This window comes from Neoarius graeffei, chromosome 25 (assembly GCF_027579695.1).
Source record: "Neoarius graeffei isolate fNeoGra1 chromosome 25, fNeoGra1.pri, whole genome shotgun sequence".
In the NCBI taxonomy this organism is placed as follows: domain Eukaryota; kingdom Metazoa; phylum Chordata; class Actinopteri; order Siluriformes; family Ariidae; genus Neoarius; species Neoarius graeffei.
In genome coordinates this window covers 15,297,193-15,314,004 of record NC_083593.1, presented here as the reverse complement: position 1 = coordinate 15,314,004, position 16,812 = coordinate 15,297,193, and the positions used below count along the sequence as shown (strand labels likewise).

The 16,812-nt window shown below is 41.1% G+C and overlaps 2 protein-coding genes across 3 annotated transcripts in view; both read right to left on the bottom strand.

The window, feature by feature from the left end:
* Window positions 1-330: 330 nt before the first annotated feature.
* On the bottom strand, window positions 331-13,698 carry cetn3 (centrin 3). Of its 2 annotated transcripts, none has more exons than XM_060908863.1 (5): window positions 13,538-13,698; window positions 12,873-13,005; window positions 6,177-6,291; window positions 4,701-4,892; window positions 331-739 (listed from the first exon to the last, which is right to left on the bottom strand). In XM_060908863.1, exons 1-5 carry the CDS (start codon window positions 13,681-13,683, stop codon window positions 696-698), a joined length of 630 nt encoding a protein of 209 aa, XP_060764846.1. In that variant the 5' UTR covers window positions 13,684-13,698; the 3' UTR covers window positions 331-695. The 2 variants fall into 2 exon arrangements, with proteins under 2 accessions (XP_060764846.1, XP_060764847.1); XM_060908864.1 differs by lacking the exon at window positions 13,538-13,698 and adding an exon at window positions 13,312-13,508.
* Window positions 13,699-14,669: 971 nt separating this feature from the next.
* Window positions 14,670-16,812, bottom strand: part of acads (acyl-CoA dehydrogenase short chain) — a 46,307-nt gene continuing 44,164 nt past the window's right edge. The window contains exons 8-10 of the mRNA XM_060908865.1: window positions 16,315-16,414; window positions 16,151-16,203; window positions 14,670-16,074 (exon numbers count right to left, since the gene is read on the bottom strand). Of these exons, the coding sequence (XP_060764848.1) occupies window positions 15,922-16,074; window positions 16,151-16,203; window positions 16,315-16,414 (306 nt within the window). The 3' untranslated portion in view covers window positions 14,670-15,921. The remainder of the gene's footprint in view (window positions 16,075-16,150; window positions 16,204-16,314; window positions 16,415-16,812) is intronic.

Genomic DNA, 16,812 nt, shown 5'->3' with positions numbered 1-16,812 from the left:
ACGAATTGGATATGCATCTGATTTAGGACCACATATGCAAGTGCCTCAAATCTGATTTGAAAAGATCGGGTGTGTGTATACACAGTCTTGGGGGGGGAAGTCAGTCACATTAAGGAAAAACTCTAATTTGATTCCCTTCAGCCTGGTAACGTGAACTTAGCACATGTCAAGCATTTATGACGACATTCCCTTTCATCAGTTTTGAGTGCTGGAGTACTACTGTATTATCGTGGCTGCTCTGGCTAATTTAACATACTTCGTTAATTCATTGGGAGCTCATTTAAGTCTGTTAGCATGATGTAAACTTTTAAACACACACAAAAAATGTACTGCTGTATACAACCTCGGTTTTATAAATATGTACATGCATGGGGTTATTTAACTTCAATAGCAATATAACAAAACTACAGAAATAATACCAGATTTAATCAGTCCCTCCCCATCGGTAACTGAGTGACTAGTGGGCGTCGCATTATCCAAAGTTTAAGAATATTCAACATTTCGAATATTTAGTATTACAGTACGAACATCTTGCGAAAAAGTAATCCAGTACCTCACTGTAGTAGTTAAATTAAGTTTTACATGGTGTACACACAAGTGATATTTCTAAGAATCTTTTCTAAACAGGAAGCCATATCATGGCTGCTGTCCATGTGCTACAGGATATTTGGTAAGATCTGACCACGCTGTACACCTCAGGAATCTCCGGTCATAATAGAGATGAACTCCTCTTGATTAACTGAAAGAAAGAAAAAAGATAAGGAAGAATAAAATCAGTCCAATGTTAAAGATATAGAACCATGAAATAATCCTTAATCATAATCCTGCAATGATGACCATTGTTAATACCCATATAAATTATATATTGAGAAAATATTATTTGGAAAGTATTTAAGCCATTTACAGGAAAAAAAAAAAAAAAAGTGTGTGTAATGCACATTAACCTACATGCCTATAAATACACACATTTTGTTTTGCAGGGAACTGTACCGAACTTTTGAAAAAACATTTTCCATGCATCAACTGTGGCACAGTTAAAAATCTGTAGTACCATGGAAAAGATTGTAGTGGTTACCACAGCATGTTTGGAAGTTATCTATAATAATAATAATAATGTTCTAGATGGTCAATGCTGGGGCGATCAGAAAAGATTAGCTCTCTCTGATCTATAAAATACTCCAATGGAGTGCGTCTTAGCCTCTGACAACTAAATCCAGCTCCTGGCAGAACTGTTTGGAACTAACAGGAGAAGGGGTGAAAGGTGGGTGTCTGGCACCTCAAAACCACTTGCTCCGCATCGTCCGTTGCACTGATTACCAAGGGATGCGTCCCCCAGTGGTGGACCAGGCTGAGATTGAATAACTGATTCCTGGAACACATTCTTCATGAGCACAAAAGCAGGCCATTTGAAGCTGGACCAGGCTCATCGGTCTTACCATCAAAACCCAGCCCTAATCAATGTCCCAGGCCACTGACAATGAAGTTCCACAACTTTAAGGACAAGCAATGAGTAATGGAGATGGCCCGTCGGATGGGATCTTCTTGCCAATCCAGTCAAGAGGACTCCACACACAGACAGCCCAAAATCTCCTTTAATGATTACTCAGCTGAAGTGGTCCGGAAACGTAAAGTTTTTGATGACAAAGGCACGACTAAAGAAAATGAACACATTTGCTGTACCTGGCTACACTGAAGGTAACAGTGGATGGAAAGCAAAGAAGACTTTAATCTCCAAAAGTCGTTGCATTGCTCGTCCAGTCATTAGAACAAGGGCATGAAGGTACTTCAGACTGACATGCCATGGATCGGAAAAAAACAAACAAAAAAAACATTAGCTGATTGGACTTATGTGGTACGTGAATCATGTTAGCTTCCTGTTTGACTGTGCGATATACAAACTAGATTTTGTTCGTGCAGCAAATTACAGCCACCACGAGTCCGCTGGAGGTTTTCCCCCCTCCTTCTCCTGTTAACCCTAGCGCTATGTGTAAACACCAAAGAGTAAAGTGTAGCTTAGTTATAGGCCTAATTATACGGTTTAATTTTTTTGAATGAGGCTTGGATGGTGTGTTCTCCAAGGCAGGTAGCCTTGGTGTGGAAGAAGTTTGAAATACCCTGCAGGTTAGCTGGCAGAGACAGCCCCCTTGAGTTTTTTTTTATTCTGTTTTTACATTTCAATAGGCCTAATAATTTGTCACGCTTGTTGTTTCTGTATAATAGTTCTTGTTCAATTTATTGTGTCCCCCCCCCTCTCAGCTCAGCGACGTGTCATTTGGTTTTGTTTTCAGTATGCTCTCATTGCATGGAGGGTTAGGTTAGACTATATGGCAAGTAATACATTGCGTCTGTGTACGTTGAATATAAAAAGGGGTCCATAGTCCTGTTAAAAGGAAGAAAGTACTGACTTTTTGGAAAAAAGGACATATTGACATTACTCTTTTGCAAGAAATGCAACTGGATGATGCAGAACATTTAAAATTGTAACAGGGAAGGTTTGATCAAGTGTTCTTTTCTTCATACACGTCAAGAAGCAGAGGAGTGGCTATTCTAATGAGAAGAGGTCTTCAGTTTTCAATGCTGGACTGTATTAAAGAAAAAAATGGCCGACATGTTATGGTTAAAGGTGTCTTACAAGTTACGGTATTCTCCATATTGAATGTGTTACCCTCCTGCACATCCCTCCAATTTTATAACGAAGGTGTTCTTAGATTTCTTGGAGATTCAGTCAGATGTTGCCATGGTGGGTGGAGATTTTAAATTGCATACTGAACCCTCTTATCGACAGACTGCCCCATAAAACAAAGTACTCATTTTACTACTCACATTGAGCTTTGAGGTCACACAGCTAGTTGGAGACATTAACTATGAGGTGAGGCCAATGAGTGGTGTACAGCAGATATACGTACCACCACAATCTACTGAAACCATGGAGAGCGGTGGTACCTGTGGCTTTCACAACAGTTGTGCTAGACAGAGAGGAACTTAGCACTTGGAGGTAAATCTAAAAATGGCAGTTCAAACCACCCTGATCCCTCGTGGAGATTACCTCTCGCCATCACAAATCCTGAGGTCGCCAAGTTGCGGACAGGATTTTCATGCACGTTCTTGCCTCTGCCCGGTCGCATTCACCTCGTAGAACACCACATTTAAAAACACCCCCAGGGGCGGTGGTGCCAAAGACCGACAACTCTGTCTCATGAAAAACAAGAGCACGATATCCCCTGCTGGCAGCTATGCCATACCTCTGGTAAAATGCAACTAAATTGAATGAAACTGTTATATGCGTATTACTGGCATATAACAAAGAATCCTGTCAACTTTTGTGAAATTCCTCCAAAAACCGTGAGAGGAGTTGATTTCAGAAGGTTAGTACCCTTCCCGGGACGGACCGACAGACAGACATCGCCATGACAATCCCCCTTCGGGCCTTTCGGCCAGCAGGGGATAAAAATGACCTTTTCCATGCCATTTGGTTTACAACAATTTGTAACACTTCCTTTTGGGTTGTTCAGGGCCCCTGAAACATTCCAGTGACTCATAGACAGAATCCTTCAACCACATGCTGGTTACACCTCTATCTATCCAGACAATATTATTTATAGTAATGACTGTCAGCTGCACATTCAACATCTGAAGTCATTGAGACAAGTGGTGCTCACAGCAAACCCAAACAAGTGGAAGTCCGATATCTGGACTTCCACTTGGGTCATGGGCAAATGCAGCCTACATTAATAAGACCACAGCGATTGCAGTCTGCTTGAGGCCCAAGACAAAAAGGAGGCGAGACAGTAGCCAGTCAGCCCCAGGAACTAGCCTAGGTTTGCGCCCATCTAGTAAGACATCACCAGCCTGCTGACATCCCACTAAAAACGGAGCGCCAGATCCTCCGTCAGGTGGATGGAGCCATGCCAGCAAGCTTTCCTTCAGGTAAAAGCAGACTTCCATGGTGGACACCTCTTACTCTCCTTTTTGTGTTATAGACGGACATGTCAGGTAGGGGCCAGAATAAGGGGTTTCACGCTCTATTTGAACCATGCCCCGCTCTAGTGGCTGAAGAACGCAGACACAAATTACCCATTGGTATCTGGCACTTCAGCCTTTTAAGTTTGAGGTGGGCCACAGATAGCTGGAGCACACTCCTCTCAGGGTGGGCAGGCCAGACAGCTCCATGACCTGAACTGGGTGGTGGGGGTTACTGGAAGCGAGGGCGTGGCCAAGTGCAGGTTTGTGAACAGACAGCTGAGTGGTAATGAGGGACACTTGTGTGCAATGTATTTAATGAGTGTTTGGTGTTCCAGTAAAAGGGAAGAGGGATGAGAGTGACATGAGAGAGATGAAAACACAGAACTGTGTTTGTTTACTGTTGAGGAGCAGGAAAAAAACCCTGAAAAGCAAAAGTAAAGAAAATAAACAAATTTAATTAAAGGAAATGATCAACAGGTCCATACCCAATAAGGTAGGGGTGAAAGTGCCCTAAGAAAGACATTGGTACATTTTGAATTGGTGCTACATTCTTTTAATTAATCAAATAATTTTAGACAGTATGATAGGCAACATGTATTATAAAGTGAGACTACCAAGACAACAAAGATAAACTCGAGCAAAATATGCTGGGCTAAAATGTTTTCCCTCAAAAGGGATTTTTTTCCCCTAAAAAAGAAAAAAAAACCCACTCTGCTTCATTCAGCTTATATACTTACTCTCTCCGTCTCCATCAGTGTCAAACTCATCAATCATAGCCCTCAGCTCTTCATCACTCATGTCTTCTCCTAACTCTCTGGCCACACGCCGCAGGTTCTTCAAGCTGATCTTCCCAGAGTCGTCGTCATCAAACAACTTAAATGCCTTCAGAATTTCTTCTTTTGGATCCTGATCCAATATCCTGTCAGTCACTAAAAGAGAATATACATCCAAATTATTTCTGGCAGTTCTTGGTTGAGCAAGAATGCCTAGTCCAAAGCTAACTGGGCACAATCACTTATCTAATCTCATCTCATTATCTCTAGCCGCTTTATCCTGTTCTACAGGGTCGCAGGCAAGCTGGAGCCTATCCCAGCTGACTACGAGCGAAAGGCGGGGTACACCCTGGACAAGTCGCCAGGTCATCACAGGGCTGACACATAGACACAGACAACCATTCACACTCACATTCACACCTACGGTCAATTTAGAGTCACCAGTTAACCTAACCTGCATGTCTTTGGACTGTGGGGGAAACCAGAGCACCCGGAGGAAACCCACACGGATACGGGGAGAACATGCAAACTCCGCACAGAAAGGCCCTCGCCGGCCCCGGGGCTCGAACCCAGGACCTTCTTGCTGTGAGGCGACAGCGCTAACCACTACACCACCGTGCCGCCCCCACTTATCTAACGTCCCTTGTAAAAAACTATGAAATGGTTCCATGTTGCTGCCCATTTTCATTGTTGAGCTGCTGCTCAAACTGTTTAAACATGCCTTTGGGGACGGTTTTCTTCGTCCTCCTGCAGCAAACAACATTTTAATCAGTTTCTAATCAGCACTGTAACTAGATAGAATATGCAAAAACGATTTACTGTACTGTCCTTGTATACGTGACATTAAAGCAGACCTCCCAAAGTGACCCGCAAAATGATATGCAAACCAACTGACCCACCAAGACATGAAAAAACCTGCATCCAAAAAATATAAAAAGAGTAGTGTCAGTGGTCTGTCAGGATTTACATAAGCTTAAACTTGCTGATAAGTCAGCCCTGTCAATAACTGCCGGATGCCAGCGATTTTGGCATCTATAAATGCTCCATCAAAGAGCAGGGAGACTTGGGACAGTCTGTATTTCTATAAATTAATTTCAACCAATCAGATTTTAGATTACATCAAAAGTTAGATGCTGCCCGTTCGAGTAAGCTACTTCCTTTGGAGCCACGAAGCTGGACACTGCAGTAAGGTATGTACAGTTAAATAGTTTTATCAACAAAAACTTGTATTTTCTACTTCACAATCCCTCTCAATTCTATGATGTAATGCAGTGTTGCTCAACAATTTAACTGGACTGACCAATACATTAATCAGTTTTCAAAATTATAATTAGTTGAAGCTCTATCTACAAGCATTTTCAAATTTCCATCTAAAAACGCAAACAAATCCTTAAAATAAGCGAAGCAGGAAATATTTTAAGCCCAGATTGAGGTACCTACCAACTTCTTTGAACATTTCATAAGTTATTTTTCCAGTGCCTCCTCGGTTGAAGTCTTTTAAGATGGTCATAACATCAGCTTTCTTCACCTCAAAACCAAGGGCTCTCATTGCCACCTGCACAAGTCAGCCAGAAAGTGAGGCAAAGAGAGAGAGATCAGATTTTTTAAACAAATTACTACACACCTCATCATATTTACATCTCAATTGAAAATTGCTGTTCCAAAATGCCTGCTTACTTTATTACAAAAGCTCTGCAAGGACTGTTTTTACAAAATTATGGAAAGTGATGTAGAGGATAAAACTCTTGATCTTATCAAATCTATGCAAACAGGAAACAAACAGAGAATAAGGACTGAAACAAGTTCTCCCAGGAGCATGAAGTGACACATATTTCAAAAAGATCCAGATCTGAGCAAATAAAAAAAAAGTGTATACAGACACCACAAACAATGCCAGCAGAGCAGAACTAGGTCAATATCTGTTATTTAATCATGCATTTTACAAAAAGTCAACCAAATTTTGGAAAAACCTCAAAGACAGTGACCCACTGGCAATAACCAGAGCTAAGCAGACACCCTGATCTCACTAACTAAACCCGAACTAACACCTGGTCAGATCTACAGTGGTGCTTGAAAGTTTGTGAACCCTTTAGAATTTTCTATATTTCTGCATAAATATGACCTAAAACATCATCAGATTTTCACACAAGTCCTAAAAGTAGATAAAGAGAACCCAGTTAAACAAATGAGACAAAAATATTATACTTGGTCATTTATTTATTGAAGAAAATGATCCAATATTACATATCTGTGAGTGGCAAAAGTATGTGAACCTTTGCTTTCAGTATCTGGTGTGACCCCCTTGTGCAGCAATAACTGCAACTAAACGTTTCCGGTAACTGTTGATCAGTCCTGCACACCGGCTTGGAGGAATTTTAGCCCATTCCTCCGTACAGAACAGCTTCAACTCTGGGATGTTGGTGGGTTTCCTCACATGAACTACTCACTTCAGGTCCTTCCACAACATTTCGATTGGATTAAGGTGAGGACTTTGACTTGGCCATTCCAAAACATTAACTTTATTCTTCTTTAACCATTCTTTGGTAGAACGACTTGTGTGCTTAGGGCCGTTGTCTTGCTGCATGACCCACCTTCTCTTGAGATTCAGTTCATGGACAGATGTCCTGACATTTTCCTTTAGAATTCGCTGGTATAATTCAGAATTCATTGTTCCATCAATGATGGCAAGCCATCCTGGCCCAGATGCAGCAAAACAGGCCCAAACCATGATACTACCACCACCATGTTTCACAGATGGGATAAGGTTCTTATGCTGGAATGCAGTGTTTTCCTTTCTCCAAACATAACGCTTCTCATTTAAACCAAAAAGTTCGATTTTGGTCTCATCCATCCACAAAACATTTGTCCAATAGCCTTCTGGCTTGTCCACATGATCTTTAGCAGACTGTAGACAAGCAGCAATGTTCTTTTTGGAGAGCAGTGGCTTTCTCCTTGCAGCCCTGCCATGCACACCATTGTTGTTCAGTGTTTTCCTGGTGGTGGACTCATGAACATTAACATTAGCCAATGTGAGAGAGGCCTTCAGTTGCTTAGAAGTTACCCTGGGGTCCTTTGTGACCTCGCCAACTATTACACACCTTGCTCTTGGAGTAATCTTTGTTGGTCGCCCACTCCTGGGGAGGGTAACAATGGTCTTGAGTTTCCTCCATTTGTACACAGTCTGTCTGTCTGTGGATTGGTGGAGTCCAAACTCTTTAGAGATGGTTTTGTAATGTTTTCCAGCCTGATGAGCATCAGTAACACTTTTTCTGAGGTCCTCAGAAATCTCCTTTGTTCGTGCCATGATACACTTCCACAAACATGTGTTGTGAAGACCAGACTTTGATAGATCCCTGTTCTTTAAATAAAACAGGGTGCCCACTCACACCTGATTGTCATCCCATTGATTGAAAACACCTGACTAATTTCACCTTCAAATTAACTGCTCATCCTAGAGGTTCACATACTTTTGCCACTCTATGTAATATTGGATCATTTTCCTCAATAAATAAATGACCAAGTATAATATTTTTGTCTCATTTGTTTAACTGGGTTCTCTTTATCTACCTTTAGGACTTGTGTGAAAATCCGATGATGTTTTAGGTCATATTTATGCAGAAATATAGAAAATTCTAAAGGGTTCACAAACTTTCAAGCACCACTGTAAATAAAACAAACAGTAATAAATTTCCCACTCAGTGCACAAAATATAAATTAAACACACAAAATAAATTATAACCCATAATTTCAAAATCCAAAATCAGCACCAACATATGTGTTTCCCGCCACAATGCTGTTTCTATTCCTCCCTCCATGTTCACAAATTAAACAGCTCATTAATTGAGCGGCGGCTACAATTAATTGACACCTTTTCAGATTCACCAATAAAAAACTATTTTACAAAGGTGTTTCAGTTACAACAGTTATTACTGGTTAATTAAAATCAACCGGAAGACCCGCCTCACCCTTCGATTTTGTCTATTGGTGGGACATGGTGATTCATTTCCGCCAGTTCGTTCATGTCGGTCAGTTCAGCAAAGAAATTCGTTCGTTCAGTTCGTTCACTCGTTCATTTTGATGACGTCACACCAAAGCGGCACAACAATGGCTGTCGTCCGAAGTTTAGTTCATCTTGAGTGAACGAGAGGCGGCAGAGGTGCCATCCACAATAGATTTTCATACATTACAATGTGCTTGAGAAAAAGATGGAAGAAAAACATTATCCTAGCATTATCTGAAAAAGACTACATAAACAAAGCTCTGAAAGTTAATTAAATGTAGATGAGAATAAAGCTGTTTTTATATTTATTATATTTATTTTAGTAGAGCCATGGTCTGCCGGCTATGCAGTTGTTCTCTCAAACCCATTAAGCAAAAAAAAATATATATATATATTGCTTATTGAACAGCAACACTCATTTCAGAGAATAAACAACTTTACAAGTCATCGTATTCAGCGAACAGTAGCCTGCGATGTCTCTCTGCTGCATTCATGATCATTCATTGTTCTAGTCGTTCACTTCGAAGACTCGTTCAAAAAGAACGGTTCGTTCGTGAACGACACACCACTAGTTGCTATGTGCCCAGCCCAGTATGGCAGCAGGCAGGCTGGCTGCTGGCTGTTCGTTCGTTCGCGAACTGCTGAGCTCGTTCGCTGTGAACTGAAATGTATTGCTGAGTGAGAGCTCTAAATTGTAAACTAAAGACCTGGCATGTGTCAACGCTCTGATAATAGGGCTCAGATAGCCCTTAAAGAAGTAAAGTGGTGCTGCTCTGCACAGATCAAAATGCAAGTTGGACGCCCTTCTGCTACTGAACAGATCCTGCTGATTCGCCAACGACCGAGATTCAGCGACCACCCTGCTGCCAGTGAGCAGAGACTGCTGATTCGCGAACGACCGAGAACGAGAGGCAGCGCGAACTAGTTCTAGTCATTCACTTCGAAGACTCGTTCAAAAAGAACGGTTCGTTCGTGAACGACACACCACTAATTTTGTCATCTGATGACACAGCTCGTTACCTGAGATATAACTTTTTTTTTTTTTTACCACGATCAGCAATTTGAGGAAAACCCGGACATCATCATTATCGCAGGTAAGCATGGTGGAAAGATCATGGATATGTTTTTAACTTATCAAATTCATCGATATTTCATGATATCATCAAAACCTACTGTTTCTTACTGTTTCGTTTGAAAGTCGCCGTTTTGTATCTAAATGCACGTTTGAGAAGTCACATGAGGTGTCGATAATAGTGATCACCTTTCACCGGTGTCCACCATTATCGACACCCTGTGGAATTAAGTGACATTTAATATTTAGATTTAGGCACTGCCTAAAAGCGGAGCTCCCATCTGTTTCTGGGTTGTAGAATTTTCTTATATCATAGCCGGTCTCTTTTGTTTGATTTCTTTACTGGCTAGCACTGGCCACTAGGCGGTGTGCATGACCGGTAATTACTAACACTGGCCACTAGGCGGTGTGCATGACCGGTAATTACTAACACTGGCCACTAGGCGGTGTGCATGACCGGTAATTACTAACACTGGCCACTAGGCGGTGTGTATGACCGGTAATTACTAACACTGGCCACTAGGCGGTGTGTATGACCGGTAATTACTAACACTGGCCACTAGGCGGTGTGTATGACCGGTAATTACTAACACTGGCCACTAGGCGGTGTGTATGACCGGTAATTACTAACACTGGCCACTAGGCGGTGTGTATGACTGGTAATTACTAACACTGGCCACTAGGCGGTGTGTATGACTGGTAATTACTAACACTGGCCACTAGGCGGTGTGTATGACTGGTGGTACACGTACACAGACAAACCACAAAAAATCGACTCGATGGGTTTACCATTTTTTCTTAGGTATGGTGCTCCACTGGAGCTCCGCTATAACTGTTATGGATCGATCTGTGTGTAACATTGTTGAAGCAGATGAAGTACTTTAAAAAAAAAAAAGTGCTGTGATTTATAATATTTTCTGATTCATAATGGAATGTTTATAGAGTATTTGGACTCCTATTGCAATAAACAGAATTAAAGCAGAATTAAATTCCTAGCAAATAAAAAAAATTACATGCTTGAAATATTCAGTTTTCTATTCCATTCAGGAAAAAATAATTTTTTCGTGGTCCAAATCCTGGCAACCGGGTCCGTATCCTATGGTACCGACCCCAGTTACGGACCTCTGGCGACTCGCTCGTTCACAACAACAACAAACATAGTAGCATTTTTTTGTCAACATTTATCTTTTTCATAAAATTTATTTATAAGATTATCAAAAATCTTAAATTTTTGTCAGCATTTCTCAGCATAATAGCATTAATTTTACAGCATGGATAGTGATAACGACAGTCTTCACAGCAAAAGCAAGTTTTACTACCCTGAGGAAGAAGAAATAAAAGAAAACATTTCAGGAGAAAGCTAAAAACCTGTAATTTGCTAACGCTGAGCAAAAACATGGCTGAATCCTGAATGACTCCTATTTGTATAAATAGGGGACTACATAGGGGGCAAAATGTAGTTTTTTTCCTGCCATGGAAGCGCACTTGTATACCGAGGAGGAAGCCATTTGCATTACAGCCGTGAATGAGGATTCAAAATGGCAGCTCGGCTCGGGTTTTCCCTTTCGGGCGCTCTCGTTTTCTGTTAGAATTTGGTGAAGAAAAAAAATATATTATTTACCAGCTTAAGGTCGGTCCGTATGGTGAAATACCGTGACCTCGGCCTTGAATACTGACCTCGAACCAGAGGGCCTCGCTCAGTACTTTCAAGACCTTGGTCACGGTATTTCATGATACGGACCTCCCAGCTGGTAAATAACATACATATATATTTTTGCAGTTTGTTGTAAATATCTACCACAGATTACAATATCAGTAGATATTTTATATTTTGGTTCGAGGAATGAGATGCGACCTTTGACCTGGATTTTCATGTGGTTACAATGTCAGTTGCCTGTTGTTATTTATTGGTAAACTACACAACTAGAAATTAATACAAAACAACAACGAATGATTAACAAAATGTGATTTACAAAAATACTTCAAAAGTGGAACAAAAAGATTTCTGACACAGGTTAAACATTATCAGTTCATTTGTTTACAAACATTACAATTACTTCCTCATTGATGTAAACACTGACCGATATATTTATATAAAAGATATTTTGTACGAAATACAAGACTGTGTAAAACAAATTTAAAATAAAAACTATGTTTTGTTAACTTAATACCACATACCGATTTAAAAAAATTTGTTTTATACATAGTCATTTGGGTGTCTAACTGTAGACAAAGGTGTCGATAATTGTGGAACGGTGCCGATAACTGTGGACAAAGGTGTCGATAATTGTGGAACGGTGCCGATAACTGTGGACAAAGGTGCCGATAACCGTGGACAAAGGTGCCGATAATTGTGGAACAGTGCCGATAACTGTAGACAAAGGTGCCGATAATTTTGGAACGGTGCCGATAACTGTGGACAAAGGTGTCGATAATTGTGGAACGGTGCCGATAACTGTGGACAAAGGTGCCGATAACCGTGGACAAAGGGTGCCGATAACCGTGGACAAAGGGTGCCGATAATTGTGGAACGGTGCCGATAACCGTGGACGAAAGGTGCCAATAATTGTGGACAAAGGTGCCGATAATTGTGGAATGGTGCCGATAACTGTGGACAAAGGGTGCCAATAATTGTGGACAAAGGTGCCGATAACTGTGGAACGGTGCCGATAACTGTGGACAAAGGTGTCGATAATTGTGGAACGGTGCCGATAACCGTGGACAAAGGTGCCGATAATTGTGGAACGGTGCCGATAATTGTGGACAAATGGTGTCGATAATTGAGGAACAGTGTCAATAACTGTGGACAAAGGTGTCGATAACTGTGGACAAAGTGTCAATAAATGTGGACAAAGGTGTCACGTGATCTGATTCGCCAAGTAATTGGGAATCAACTCATTTTTTCCAGTGGAAGTTTGAGTAATTATTCATGCACACTTTACATATTAAAGTCTTTTCTACTTTCGCAACGGCCAAAAGATCGTTAAGGTGTCGATAACTGTAGCCGCCACTCTAGCTAGTACTTAATATATTTACGTTTTTAATCATAGTTTGAAATGATTACCTTTAGTTCATGATAGTCTATTTCTTTATCCTTGTCGGTGTCAAACAGTTCGAATGCTTCTTTAATCTCATTCTTCTGCTCATCCGTTAGTTCTCTCCTCTTTTTTTTATTCTTGTCAGCAGACAGATCGACCCTAAAGGTAACGAGGAAACTTCATTTTTCACCAAACATTATGTTTCGGGTGCAAGTTTGCTTGATACGTTGTTCGACATAATAAGCGTTAATGTTTCAGCTTCGTGAGTTCGTTAAAACATTTGGTTATAACTACAGAAATAGCTTTTAAGCTGACAACAGGAATAAACCCGGTAAAAAGCGAACTGACGCCAAAGCTGATAAGACTGGCCACTTCTATTAAACAGTTTAGTGTCAAGCTGAATGAATAAATGAATGATAAGCTATAGCAACCGCTTCTTAGCCAGCTAGGAAACTGCAATATTACCTTAGCGACAGACTCATTTTGACCATTTGCAACGAATTAAAAAAACAAAACAAAAACAAATCAAAACAGGCAAGCTTAGCCAGATATCTATTCGTGTATGTTGAACAAAATATATCTTAGCGTATTTATATTGCTGTGTTCGAGGAGAAGTGGCAATTTATAATTCCCCGCCTACAACCAGTAAAACCAACCCAAAACACCACCTTAACTTGAAATTTCAACTCGCCATCTTGGGCTGTGTTCCAATCCACGTCTTTCCTGCGAGACAATGGGGGTCGCCATGACACCCGCCTCTCCCGGACGCCGGTCTTTGATTTCCGGTTTATCCAAGTAACAGAAGCTGAGAGACGAGTGAAGCCATCTGGCCGCCATCTTACCACTCACATCGCGTGTATTTGGCTTGTGTTTTAAACCGTCGTATCCGATCAAATTTGTCCCAAGAAGAGTATCTCCTGACTTTTCCCCCCTTTCGTTACCTCTTTTTATTTTCTACACTCTACCCCTATTCCTTACACATCTTTTCGCCCTCCCCTTCACCGCTACTGGTTTTTCCCTTTTCCAATCCAGTCTCTGATCACTTTTTTGAACGTATTTCACCTGACGTCACAGGGTCACGTGACGCCCCGGTGTCCGCCATTTTGAAGGTCAAGCTAGCTAATGTCAACAATATAGTAGCTAGTATGTTACTGTAGCAATGTTTACGTTCAGTCATTTGGATGACTGTTAAAACCTTTCAGTCTCAAGTTTTTCCTTTACTGTATTTACTAGTTTACTGTAATTATGATCCAGCAGCTATTTACATCGGATCCAGTGTAAATAGCTGCCGGAGCGCGCTCCGGCTTGCTCCCCCTCAAATTAAGCAGCACTCTCCGGCTTGCTCCCCCTCAAATTAAGCAGCACGCTCCGGCTTGCTCCCCCTCAAATTAAGCAGCGTGCTCCGGCTTGCTCCCGGAGTGCTCCGGCCGAGGTTCCGGAGCGCGCTCCGGCTTGCTCCCCCTCAAATTAAGCAGCGCGCTCCGGCTTGCTCCCGGAGTGCTCTGGGAGCAAGCCGGAGCGCGCTGCGGCAGCTATTTACACTGGATCCGGTGTAAATAGCTGCCGGATCATAATTACAGTAAACTAGTAAATACAGTAAAGGAAAAACTTGAGACTGAAAGGTTTTAACAGTCATCCAAATGACTGAACGTAAACATTGCTACAGTAACATACTAGCTACTATGTTGTTGACATTGGCTAGTGCTAACAGCTAGCTGCTAGTACACTGCTACAACACAGACACCAACCCTAATAATACAGTTCTTGGTCATTGCCTGGTAACAGCAAATTTATAACGGGCCATGTCTCAACAGACTAAGAAGTTATTTCAATAACATTTAATAACATTTTGTTTACAACAACATCTGGATAATTGGAAGTAAAAATTTATTTAAACAACATACATTTGCATCCATTGCGCTAATCCTGGACAAGTGCATGTAATCAGTGTTTGAGGCGCGCGCATGTGACTGGCGACAAAACATTACTTGTTACATTGGCAGACAATTAAAAAAAAAAATCATCATGGTAAAAGCGATCGAAGTTCTTGCAGTTTCTTCGTCGGATATCTTCAGGGAACTGGTTTCTCTCAAAAATAAAGCGCAGAATATTTTCTACTCGCGCCAGGCCAGGTTTTCCACCCCGTTATGACACGGATTCGCTCATAACACAGTCAGATTCTTTAAATCCCAACTACGGTGTTATAACAGCGCACCACTGTAGTAGAATAATGTTTTTAAAAACAGTTTGAAGAGTGACAGAAAATCAGCTATTTTGGCATTGAAACACATGGGGCCAGGTGGTGCTACACGTTATACTGCAGCCAGCCAGCAGGGGCGCTGTCTTTTTTTTTTTTTTTTTAAGAATAGTCTTAGTATGACCACCACTAAAGAGTCCTCTGAAGCCCATCCATGAAGGATGGGGACTGCTGACGGGACGCTTTACAGTTCAACACACTGCTCACTGAATGAGTTGATCTTGACTGTTTCACAGTGATACAAACTTCAGTTCAGAGTTGGTCACCAACGTTTTTGGGGCCAGTGTTATTATCGAGTCACTCAACCTCAAGTCCGAGTCCAGTCTCGAGTCCCCAGTGTTCAAGTCTGAGTCAAGTCAAAGTCATTTAAAAAAATAAAATAAGATTTAGTCGAATCCGAGAACAAGACTCCAACAAGACGACTCCAACTGCACCATTTTTTTTTTTTGGAGATACTGCAGAAATAAACCCATCACAATGACCAAATTTCAGAGGGAACTAAATTTCACAGCTTTTATGAAATTGGAAGGCTGTCTAGCTTTAAAAGTAATGTTTAATTTATTCATTACTGATGCAATAATTAAGTGCAATCAAAAATTAAGCAAAGTAATCCTTTCATTTATGAGAATATTTCCATGATTAGAGATTTTTCTCAAAAAAAAAAAAAGCACTCGTGTCACTTGAAAAATCAACCTTATGGGCAAACCCCATGAATATCACCATTGAGAACATGTTTATGACATTGTAAGCATTCCCAGACAGTCACCGCCATGTTTGACAAGATATTGTGTTATGAATTTGCTGCACACCATCCAGCTCTATTGCTGATATTCCTTCAAAATCTGGTTTGCAATGACAAGTCTTTGAATTTCGCTGGTCCCCTCATAGATTTCTGTGATGCGGGCATCGCGGTAGTGTCTCTCAGCTGGCATGTCCGTTACATAACCCATTCCCCCCAACACCTGAATGGCCTTCATGTGGAAAAGACAAAGAGAGTTAGACACTTCATTTTCCGTTAAATATTCTATGGGTGAAGTTGTTTCTTACCTGATGAGAAACAAATGTTGCCGCTTCAGATGCAGCCAGTTTGGCCATAGCAGCTTCCTGTAATGAAAGGGGAGAAGGAAATGAGTCTCTCATATCACTTCTGTTGTACTACTGAGCATGTGAATGCAGGCAAAAACTTAAACATATGGATCGGATAAAAGGACCAGCCTTAGAGTAGGGTTTCTTTCCATCTCGCAACAGTGCAGCTTTCCAAGTGAGAAGACGAGCACTTTCTATAGCCACAGCCATGTCTGCCAACTTGAACTGGAGGGGAGATTTATGTTTGAATCAAGTCGTGTTGGAATTTCTATCTATCTATCATGACTATTAGATCCTAAAATTAAGATTTTTTTTTTGTGACTTTCAGTAACATTCGTGTGATGTCAGGAGCAATATACTCCATGTACATACTTTTTTGTAGTGTGTGCATTAATCACTCTATTCGGAACACCTGTACATTCATGCAGTTATCAGATAGCAGCAGCAGCAGCAGCAGCAGAATGCAGCAAAAAACAGATATAGGTCAAGAGCTTCAGTTCATGTTCACATCAGAATGGTGTGTGAGATCTCTGACACTTTGTTGGTACCAGAGGGGCTGGTTTGAGTATTTCATAAACTGCTGATCTCCTGGGAACTTCACACACAACAGTCTCTCGAGTTTA

Excerpts from the sequence above, each read along its gene's own strand:
- cetn3 (XM_060908863.1), bottom strand. The coding sequence starts at position 13,683 with ATGGCGGCCAGATGGCTTCACTCGTCTCTCAGCTTCTGTTACTTGGAT. Across the intron at positions 13,006-13,537 it reads TTGGAACACAGCCCAAGATG|GGTCGATCTGTCTGCTGACA; the intron begins GCGAGTTGAAAT and ends CGTTACCTTTAG. Across the intron at positions 740-4,700 it reads CACTGATGGAGACGGAGAGA|TTAATCAAGAGGAGTTCATC; the intron begins GTAAGTATATAA and ends TCTTTCTTTCAG.